This window comes from Equus asinus, chromosome 8 (assembly GCF_041296235.1).
Source record: "Equus asinus isolate D_3611 breed Donkey chromosome 8, EquAss-T2T_v2, whole genome shotgun sequence".
NCBI classification, from domain to species: Eukaryota; Metazoa; Chordata; class Mammalia; order Perissodactyla; family Equidae; genus Equus; species Equus asinus.
The window spans coordinates 42,720,014-42,731,361 of record NC_091797.1 but is presented as its reverse complement, the minus strand read 5'-3'; the positions used below and the strand labels follow the sequence as shown (position 1 = coordinate 42,731,361).

Below are 11,348 nucleotides of genomic sequence, written 5' to 3'. Positions count from 1 at the left end.
TAACTGTATTTGGGAATGGAGTCTTTAAAGAGGTAATTAAATTAAAATGAGGTCTTGAGGGTGGGCCCTTCTCCAATATGAAAAGTGTCCTTTAAAGAAAAGGACATTTGGGCATAAGCATGTACAGAGGGAAGACATGTGAAGACAGAGGGAGAAGATGGCCATCTGTAAGCCAAGGAGAGAGGCCTGGAGCAGATCCTTCCCGCACAGCCTTCAGAAGGAAGCAAACCTGCTGGCTCCTTGATGTCGAACTTCTAGCCTCCAGAACTGTGAGAAAATAAATTCCTATTGTTGAAGCCACCCAGTCTGGGGTAACTTGCTGTGACAGCCATAGCAAACTAATATAGCAGCCAACACATTAATATAATGTGACATTCTGAATCATCTGTCTGTTTGTCTGTAAACCTAAGATACTGCTAGTACTTGCCTCATTGGATTGGAAAAATAAATTAGAGAATGTACAGTGTCTAGAAGATAGTACACACTTAATAAATGCCAGCTGATAAAGTTATTTTTCATCCATATTCCAAAAGCAAGATGTAAGCGCTGTACAGTTTTTTCCTTGAGGGCAGATCCTTAAGTGCAGAGCCATACTGTAAACTCTGATGTTCAGTAGCCCCACAAATAGCAATGTATTAGAGAAAACTGAATCAAGAATTTCCAGATGTATAGGGCAATAAGCAAGAGAAAAACAAGAATGAGAATAAAATACTGAAAATATAAAAACTGGGTAGAGCACCAAAGCAGGTCATTCTGATAGTCCACATTAATAAAGAAGCTACTCAAGCAGCCTTAACAGATGGAAGGAGCACAGGCCCTGGAAACTCTTTGGAGACTGATGCTCTACTCCATGGTTGCTGGCTGGGTATCTTGGAAAATTTAACAAGTCTGTGATTCTCTTGATTTTCTGCAAAATGGAGCCAATAATAAGGCCCCAGTTTTCTCAGAAGGACTTTATGAGATGACGTACACTGCTTCCGAGCACGTTCTTGGACCTGGATGAGGTTCCTATGTGAAAGTTACTACGAAAAAGGCATTGTATAGATTTTTTTCTTTCAAGAAAATAAGTATTTGTTAAATAGTGTGAGAAATAAAAATAAGTATAATTTTTATGTGTTCCACCACAATGTGAGCTTCTCTGGGTTGTATATTTTTATATTTCCTGAGTTAGGCATATAATAGTGGCTCAATTAAATAATACATTAATTAAACTGGCATTTTCCCAGATCTGTATGAAGTACCACTGGGGGCATGGGAAATTGTTGTAAGTAGTATGTGGACTTTGGTATTTGTTTTTGTTTTTGTTTTTAAAGATTTTATTTTATTTTTCCTTTTTCTCCCCAAAGCCCCCCGGTAGGTAGTTGTATATTCTTCGTTGTGGGTCCTTCTAGTTGTGGCATGTGGGACGCTGCCTCAGCGTGGTTTGATGAGCAGTGCCATCTCCGCGCCCAGGATTCAGGCCAACGAAACACTGGGCCGCCTGCTGCCGAGCGCGCGAACTTAACCGCTCAGCCCTGGGGCTACTCCCCGGACTTTGGTGTTTGAAATGTTGCAACAGAGAGTGAATATATCATTCTCTTTCCTACTCTATTTAAATCTTCAAGTAACTGGAGAAGAGCCAGTTTCGTGCTGAGGGTCTTTAAGGCCTGACTATCATGTTTTAACACCTCCTCACCCCCCCTTTTCTAACTGTATAACAAAGAACAACTCTCAGGCTCAAAGTAGTAGGCAGCAAACAGCATAAAACTGGCATTAAACAATATGTATATTTTAAAAATATTATTTTACATTGACCTTCTGTTTATGGTCAGAGGTAGAAATTTTCCACTAGAGTAGGGATGTAAAGTTGTCTTTTAAAATAAATTGATTTCATCTTCTAAAGAGTATATTTAAAGAAAAATCTTAAGTAAATAATAGTATAGATTGTACCTAGATATAACAAAAAGAAAAAAATTTGTAAAAGTGGCACTCAAATGACTGAAGTGTGAACACTACTGAATAAAACAATGTAAGCAATGTCAAAACAGTACATAGCAAAATGATACTATGATGACATTTTATATTTCTAAATAAATTATATATCTAGATATGGTATATAAATATATAAATTATATCTTAATATTAATATAATGCTAATTATATTAGATAATATAGAAAATTTATATATTATAAATATATAAGTGAAGTTATATGAAATATAATATTGTGTAATATAAGTAATAATAATAACATAACATTAAACTATATTTAATATTAACTGCTGTAAGAATTTGGAGAAGTAAATATTATTCTGGAACATGGCAATCAGGAAAGTTTCTTGGAGGAGGTTCAACCTGGGAAGAAGGGCTTGACTGGGACTGGAGCTCCCTCCCAAGGTCCAAGAAAAGGCTCCCTCATATGGCTGTTGGCTGGAGGCTTCAGTCCTCACCATGTGGGCATCTCTGTAGGGTTACTTACGACAAGGGCTGGCTTCCTTCTCCTTCCTCAGGAGCAAGTGATCCAAGACAGAGTGTGAGGGATGAAGATGGAAGTCTCTTATTTAACCTTGGAAGTGACGTGCCATCACTTCTGCCATATTTTGTTGGCTAACCCTAGTACAATGTGGGAAGGGCTACACAAGGGCACAAATATCAGAAGGCAGGATGTCACTGGGAGACCTTAGAGGCTACTTCCAATGGTGGGCACAGTGTTCCTCTCCACCCCCATAGCCATTAGCATTATCTGAGGAGTTTCAAATAGACCAGATGCCCAGGCCTCTCTCCTGATCAATTAAATTATAATCTCTGAGGTGGAAGCAAGGCAATGACATATTTTTTTTCCAAAGTTCTACCACCAATGAACCACTGGATGCAAGAGGAATGAGAAACTGGGAATATGTAACTGATCCAGTGAGAGCGGTCATTTGATTATTAGCTAGTTTTATGGACAATGTACCATGACAAGAAATATGAGAGATTTTGCTCTCTTGGCTTGAGACAAGGTGGAAATAAGGTCAGCCAGAAAAAGTTAAAGAAAAAAGTGGCAGAAAAGTTAAAATTCAGGAGTGGACATACGTATTAAATGGTAGGCATGGCATTTAGTATTTGAAAGACAGTCTTATTTGTCAGAGGCCCTTGGTTTGTGTGGTCCCTGGTGACCCCAGCTGGAAGCAGGTTCAAAATTGGTGATTTTCCCACAAGAATTTGCTCAGTTCAGGAGGCTGTGGAGAAGGATACTGTTCTGGAACAAAAAGTAAATATTGTGAGTAAAGGGCCTAGAGCTCATATCTGTAGGAAAGGGTCTGGTAATTCTCTGGGGTCCCTGATGCCCTGACTTAACCTAGGAATCCTCCTTTCCTCTAACCTCCCTAGGAGGTTTTAGCCAAGAAGCAAAATGGTGCTCACACACAGAGCACCTTGCATGTTGTCCCTTTGAAGTCCTTAATCATGGGTTGAGATGAGTCACAGCTGATCACCCCAAATCCACAGCTTTCTGCAGCTACTGAGAATTTGAAATATATCACAATAAAATCCAAAGCCATTATTCTGTCATATAGGGTCCTACACATTCTGGAAAGCCCCCTTCCTACCTCAGTTACCCCACCTCCAACTTTCTTCCTTGCTCCCTCCATTCCAGCCACATTGGCCACCTGCTGTGCCTTGACTAAAACCAGGTATTCCTCACCCCTCAACACTGCCACCTCCCCACTTCAGATCTACCACAGAGCTTCTTTACTTGTTCCTTCTTCTTTCTGCCTAGAATAATTTTCCCCAATGGCACACTCCCTCATCTCATAGGTGTTAAAATTTCACCTTTTTGATGAGCATTCTGTGATTATATTATTTAAAGGGGAAAACACAAAACCACTCCCTATCTTCATTTTATGCTCTGTCTTCCTCCCAAACATTTAATATCTTCTCACACTCTTTTTGTTATGTGTTCGTCTGTTCCCATATTGACATATCAGAGAAAATAAACTCTATGAATCCATGACTCTTTTTCTGTTTAGTTCACTGCTATAATTCCGGTGCCTAGAGAAGTTTCTGGGAAATAATATGTAGCCAACAAATATTTACTGAATTTAAAAATGAACTAGGAAACAACTATAGTCAACACTGTATGGGCTGAACTTTGAGATTCAGTTCGATGAGTAAGTGAAAATGTCCTAACCCTTTCAAATACTAAATAAATGTATAAGATTCATTTTTAATATATAAAAATATATTTGTGCATAATAATCCACAATTCATAAAGCGCTCACAAAGCATTTTCACCCATTCTCCCAATAGTCATGTGACTATGAATTGCTGTTATCTCCAATTTACTGATACTGAAAATGGGTTTCAGAGAAGTCAAAATGCTGGCCTCTTGAAGTAAATGGCCAAATATTTTAGGAATTGGTCTCCTAATTTCAAAACTGGGTACCACTATAGGTCTCATAGACCAACCATAATAGAGGAGATAGGTAATGTCAGTTAAAAAAGCATTGGCATAGCGGTTAAATTCACGTGCTCCATTTCCACAACCTGCGGTTCAGGCAGTGCAGATTCTGGTTTCAGACCTACACACTGCTCATGAATCCATGCTTTGGCAGCATCCCACATACAAAGTAGAAGAAGATTGGCACCGATGTTAGCTCAGGGACAATCTTCAAGCAAAAAGAGGAAGATTGGCAACATATGTTAACTCAGGGCAATCTTCCTCACCAAAGGAAAAAAAAGGATTATAAAACAAAAACAAAAATGTTAAATATTATAAGAAGACTATTTAGAAATAAATTACACTTCTGAAATTATTAGGTCTAATGGAGATGAAATTGCAAAGATACGGGAAAGAGAGGGAGGTCCCAGTTTGCACATAGGCAAGGTGTATGGATGTGGAAGAGGTTGAAACAGGAAACAGGAAAGAAAAAACTCTAGAGAAGCTTCAAGCAGGGAAACAAATGCAAACTGGAATAATCAGGGAAGATTTCAGAGGATATTAGATTTGGGGTTGGTTTTGAAGGAAAAACAGGATTTGGATGGTAGACGAACAGGGACTTTACATCAAGAGAACAGCTCTAAGGTACATTTCAGGAAATAATTGTACCTTTGTGAGCCTAATTTAGTTGATTTCTTCACTGCATCAGTAATAGTAGTAATTTTATATTCGATATTGATTGATGTAGTAAGGAAATGGACTAATATTAAACCTCATTACTATTATCCAAGTGTTTCCAGCCACTTTATCAAGGCTGGAGGGAAGACAGCCACAGTCTGTGTCAGTGGATTTGGTTGCTTAACTCTGTCTTTTGCTCTCTGAGCTCAAAGAGTTCAGCCAAAATTTTGTGCTTTTTATTCACACAAGCCCTTCTAGGGCCTACTGTCCTTTAACGGAAAAAGATTGAGTAATAGCTAGAAAGACAATAAAGATGCTGGACTTTAAGATCTTAATATCTGATGGTCTCTAGAATCGTAGGGACTTGTATTCCCACATTGATTCTTGAACAAGCTCTAAAACACCTGCCTAAACACGGGAGATTGTGCTTCCCTCGGGGGGAAAATGCCCTCCTGCCACTCTCTCTCTTTCTTAGTTCAAAAAGATTGCCATTTCATTTAGAATGTCTCCCTTATTATAGAAAAAAAAAAAAAAAGGTTAGGGGGGAATACAATGAAATGTATCATGGAGTTGACTTGACTCAGAAAAGAAACTGACCTACATTTTAAAACTTTTTTCCCAAGAAAAATTTTGACCATGTAAAAATCAGTGTACAGAAATGCCATCCTGAAAAGTGGTGAAACATTAAAAGGCAAGTGAAGGGGTCGGCCCAGTGGCATAGTGGTTAAGCTCTTGTGCTCCTCTTCGGTGGCCCTGGATTCACAGGTTCAGATCCTGACCGAGGAATGAGCGCCGCTGGTCAAGCCATGCTGTGGCAGCATCCCACACAAATGGAGGAAGATGGGCACAGATGTTAGCTCAGTGACAATCTTCCTCAAGCAAAAAGAGGATTGGCAACAGATATTAGCTCAGGGCCAATCTTCCTCATACACACACACAAAAAGCCAGAAAGCACAAGGATAAAATTTTTTAAAAGTATACTAATTATTACTGATGTGATATTCAGGGCATCCTACTGTTGGTGGGTAGAGATGAAAAATGGTGGTGTAACCTGTAAAGGAAGTAGATGTTCATCCAATGATTTTCACTAAGAGTTGTTAGGGGTTTTTTTTCACATGAAAGAGCATTTGAAATCTTTTAGCCACAAATTTAATCAGTGACTCTCAGCACTGAGTCTGGATACTAAGTGAAATAAGCACAACAAAATTCACTTTGGATTTGATCTTTGTAATGCACACAAAAAAATCTTACTTAAAACACACAAGACCAAAAATTAACTTTTGTACAAAATTAGGAACAATAAAGGGTTCGGATTAAAACCTGCCTTTGTCTTCCTCTAAAACGGGATAAACTGGGTGCCAGTTCTCTTTAGAAAGCGTGGATGGCTCTGAAAAGAGCCTTTGGGTTGTGGGTAGTTGTGGGTAGCTGCCGGCAGGCTCACTTGGAGCTGGTGTACTTGGTGACGGCCTTGGTGCCCTCCGACACTGCGTGCTTGGCCAGCTCCCCGGGCAGCAGCAGGCGCACGGCCGTCTGGATCTCCCTGGAGGTGATGGTCGAGCGCTTGTTGTAATGCGCCAGGCGCGACGCCTCGCCCGCGATGCGCTCGAAGATGTCGTTGACGAACGAGTTCATGATGCCCATGGCCTTGGACGAGATGCCGGTGTCGGGGTGGACCTGCTTCAGCACCTTGTACACGTAGATGGAGTAGCTCTCCTTGCGGCTGCGCTTGCGCTTCTTGCCGTCCTTTTTCTGGACCTTGGTCACCGCCTTCTTGGAACCCTTCTTCGGGGCAGGGGCAGACTTGGCGGGCTCTGGCATGACGAAAATCAACTGCCAAAGACGCGGAAAAGTAAGGAAGAATGAGTGTGGGGTAGTAGGTATCCCCTTTATTTACAGTTTCTTATGCAAATAGGGTGATTGACAAAATCACGTGTCTGATTGGTGGTGAAATCTGGATGACGTCACATATTTGTCCAATGAAAATAAAGTATTTCAAAACCACAATTCCATTGGTTTAAGTGAAACTGTAAGTTTAGCCAATGACACAGCTTCCTTTTCGCGCCTAGTAAAGACTATAAGTGTTGCAGCTTTGAGTGGTTTAATTCAGATCTTACTTTCTCTGCTTAGTGCTGTTCAACGATGTCTGGACGAGGCAAGCAGGGCGGCAAAGCTCGCGCCAAGGCCAAGACCCGCTCTTCTCGGGCCGGGCTGCAGTTCCCCGTGGGCCGAGTGCACCGCCTGCTCCGCAAGGGCAACTACGCCGAGCGGGTCGGGGCCGGCGCGCCGGTGTACCTGGCGGCGGTGCTGGAGTACCTGACGGCCGAGATCCTGGAGCTGGCGGGCAACGCGGCCCGCGACAACAAGAAGACGCGCATCATCCCGCGCCACCTGCAGCTGGCCATCCGCAACGACGAGGAGCTCAACAAGCTGCTGGGCAAAGTGACCATCGCGCAGGGCGGTGTGCTGCCCAACATCCAGGCCGTGCTGCTGCCCAAGAAGACCGAGAGTCATCACAAAGCCAAGGGCAAGTAAGGCCTCAATAACAACCTCTTCCGAACCAAAGGCTCTTTTCAGAGCCACCTACTATTTCTACAGAAGAGCTGGGACAATAGTTTCACTTCATCTGGTTGTCACTGTTGACTGGGAGAAGGAAATCGTTTCGTCTACAAGTTTAGCAAGTAATTTTAAGGAATAAGTTTTCATGTTCAGATTTTACATGCCATGTTAGGATTCTTGGATCCCTACTATAGTGCTTTCCTTGGAGCGTCTGCAAAAAACAGGAATTTTGTTAGGAAAGAACAGTATTAGGCCCTGAAATTGGTAAGGGTAGTTAGAAGTTGGTATTTCATCTTGATTACTGCAATAGACTTTAAAAGTCAAAGAAAAATGACCAACACGTAATGTTTTGTTGAGCTTACAATTTATGTGTCCAAGCACTAAATTCAATTTTACATATCCGTTCAGAAAAAGCAAAATTCAGTATATACCTCCACAGCTGTACCAGCTAACTTTCTATTCTGTGTCGATTTAGTTTTAAAATCTTAAATGCACTATAGCGTTCACGTATAGGATACTTGCCCCTCTCCTCCCCTGGTTAGATCTTGTGGCTTATATGGATGCATATACTGCCAGTCGATCACCTAAAGTAGCATATTAACTGGCATTTAGGTGGCACATAAATCTAAGTAGGACTGCCGATTGAGCAAGAATTGCCCAATGGTAACGCGGCGCGGGCTTTTCAAATTTCAGCCTCTCCCTTGTTACGCACCGAGAATTCAAACATCTTAAAAAGCGACCGTCACCGACTCATACAAGATTTCTGGGACAGTTTTACAGGGGGTGCCACTGGCAACGGCTCCTAACTCCTATGGGTTTAGGATTTAAACGCCTGAACTTTGCTTACTACGCCATTAGCGAACACTAACAGTTTCGCTTTAAAACGACAAGCAGGAGAAAAGCTGCGAATACCTATGTCACGTCAAGAAAAAAAATGTACTGTTTCACAGCTCTTGTGTAAACCGGTGAGAAGGTGACATTAATGATAGCATAGGTGACTCAGTGCACAGCTATTTTCGGAGACCTCTGGGTGGCTCTGAAAAGAGCCTTTGGGGTTTTGTCAGTCCTAAACGCCGACTACTTACTTCTTCTTGGGAGCCGCCTTCTTCGCCTTTGCAGCTTTGGGCTTGGCTGCCTTAGGCTTCGAGGCTTTGGGCTTCGCCGCCTTCGGCTTCACTGCCTTGGGCTTGGCGGGGCTCTTGGCAGCCTTCTTCGGCTTGGCAGCAGCTTTGGCCTTCTTGGGGCTCTTAGCCACTTTCTTGACACCAGCTGCCGCGGGCTTCTTGGCCTTCTTGGGGGTCTTCTTCACAGCTTTCTTGGCTCCCGCAGCCTTCTTGGGCTTCTTAGGGGTGGCCCCTGCGGGCTTTTTGGCTTTTGCTGCCCCCGCCTTCTTGGTCTTGGGTTTCGCCTCCCCGGAAGCCGCCTTCTTGTTGAGCTTGAAGGAGCCCGAAGCGCCGGTGCCCTTGGTCTGCACCAGGGTGCCCTTGCTCACCAGGCTCCTGAGGCCCAACTTGATGCGGCTGTTGTTCTTCTCCACGTCGTAGCCGCCAGCCGCGAGGGCCTTCTTCAGTGCAGCCAAAGACAGGCCATTACGCTCCTTAGAGGCGGCCACCGCCTTAGTGATCAGCTCAGAGACTGGAGGCCCGGTAGCCTTACGCTTAGCCGCGCCACCGCTCGCGGATTTCTTGGCTGCCTTCTTCTTGGCAGGAGACTTCTCCACCGGCGCCGGGGCAGCCGTCTCAGCAGGAGCGGTTTCCGACATAGTGATGAGAGTACCCGCTAGAGGAAGAGAGATTCAAAATCCAAAGAGCAAGTTTTGCAATGCTGTAGTGCTCGGGCCCGGGACTTATATAAGCCGGTGCTGCCCTGTGATTGGTGGAGCGGCCAATCCACCGCCCTCAGGCACCCGCCTCTCCCGGTTGGACTCCCAAATTGTGTTTCTTAGTCCCCAAAATTTGATTAAATGCTGAAAATAATAGTACAGAATTTGAGGCTTTGAAGCTCCAAAGGAGGAAAACAGCCTTCAGGTTCACGTATTTGTTTGTGTTTTCATGAGTCACGCGCAGTTGATGAGAGATATTTTAAAAAATCCCTTCAGCTTTTCATATGAATCCACCTGGCTTCAGGCATCGCGCTAGTTAGTTGCACGTTGCGATAAATTTCTATTAAGTATCAAGTGAACGTTTTTTAAAAGGATTTGTCCCTAAATTAGGCCTTTGATTTTTGCAGGAGGAAAGACACTAGGCTACTTGGTTTGGGCATAAACTTTGTTTCAAACTGTAGCAAGTAACACAGGCATAGGGTGGCTGGTTGCCTACAGCTCCAAGTTAACCACATAGACCTTACTTTAAAAACCGGTTCTGCCTCCTGGGAGTTTCCACATGCCAATGTCTTTAGAGAATAGTATTTCGTAGCCTGGAAAAGTTCAATTGCCAGAGTGATTTCTTCCACTTTGCAGCAGGAAGAATAGAAATTGCTTTGGCTTCAGGATCTGAAGACTTGGATTCAAATTCAAACTTAAATTCGGTATGTTTTTGATTGAGATGCTTTGTCCCTTTAGTTCCTATGTAAATCCATTAAATAAGGATGAAAAATGCTTAGCCCAGATAATGCGCTTTAGAAAAACTCTGAAACCTTCTTCCAGTAGGCCTCAAGAGCACAAACTGTTTAGATGACATGGGACTTTGTCAGGTTTTCAAGGTGCTCTTCCCAACGCTCTCACTCAAACTCCTTGCCTCCATCAACACTTAAATTGCACCGTCAGGAATACCCTCTTTTGTAAACAACCAGAAGACATCAACGTGGATTTTTTTTATGTGCTTAAGTGAAGATAGATGTGTATTTTAGAAAAATAATTGACTACTGACTATGAGAAGGGTGGATTGGGTATTGAAGGACAGGAGGTTATATAGAGAGGTTCTGAAGAATTCAGGAAAACGCTAACATCTGAGGGAGTTGAGGCAACAATCATGAGTTAGAATGGAGAGTGAAGTTTGCTATTTATTTGGGGGTGGGGTGGAGAATGGACAGGATTTTGTGCCTGGACAACAGTAGATGAGGTAATAGCTATGATCTCTAGTGCAATCAGCAGTCAGTGCTTCCCTGTGAAAAACTGTTAACCAACACACTCCATCTTCTCTCCAGGAGCTCCTGGAGTTGAAACTTTATTTAACCATGGCCAAATCTGGACGGTGGCTTGTTTTTGTATGACCCTCAAGCTAAGAATGATTTTTATATTTTAAAATTGTGTTAGAAAAGAAAGATGTGGCAGAGACCATATGTGGCCTGCAAAACCTAACTAAACTATTTACTATCTGCCCCTTTTGCTGTATTTTGAACTCCTCCATGTAGACACAGTTGATATATTGCTACAGATTTGCCTTTTTCAGAACAATGCAAATTGAGAACTAAAAGATTTTAACAAGAAAATGTTCTGATCAAGCATTTCCGCTGTTTTTATCACAAACCTTTCAGAAGCTCCGGAGAGAAAAAACCCTCCATGTTTAAGGGGCAGGAGAGGGTTATAACAACAAGAACTAACACTCACCGAGCATTTACTAAGTGCCAGGAACTAACCTAAGATGCTCTACAAGTTTCAATTAGTCACATTCTACAGCTGTACCAGCTTAGTCCCAGAAAGAGGATGAGTAATTTGCCAAAGCCTATATGGCTAGTAATTGGCAGCTCTGAGTTTGAACCTAGAACACCTGGCCTCA

General features: G+C 42.6%; 2 protein-coding genes across 3 annotated transcripts; both read right to left on the bottom strand.

Moving 5' to 3' along the window:
* Positions 1 to 6,513: 6,513 nt before the first annotated feature.
* LOC106823476 (histone H2B type 2-E) lies at positions 6,514 to 6,894 on the bottom strand. Its single transcript, XM_014829188.3, has one exon. It carries the CDS (start codon positions 6,892 to 6,894, stop codon positions 6,514 to 6,516), a length of 381 nt encoding a protein of 126 aa, XP_014684674.2.
* A 437-nt stretch (positions 6,895 to 7,331) lies between these two features.
* On the bottom strand, positions 7,332 to 9,472 carry H1-5 (H1.5 linker histone, cluster member). Of its 2 annotated transcripts, none has more exons than XM_070515449.1 (2): positions 8,718 to 9,472; positions 7,332 to 7,560 (listed from the first exon to the last, which is right to left on the bottom strand). In XM_070515449.1, exons 1-2 carry the CDS (start codon positions 9,392 to 9,394, stop codon positions 7,332 to 7,334), a joined length of 906 nt encoding a protein of 301 aa, XP_070371550.1. In that variant the 5' UTR covers positions 9,395 to 9,472. The 2 variants fall into 2 exon arrangements, with proteins under 2 accessions (XP_070371550.1, XP_044633016.1); XM_044777081.2 differs by lacking the exon at positions 7,332 to 7,560 and adding an exon at positions 7,705 to 7,843.
* Positions 9,473 to 11,348: the final 1,876 nt, after the last annotated feature.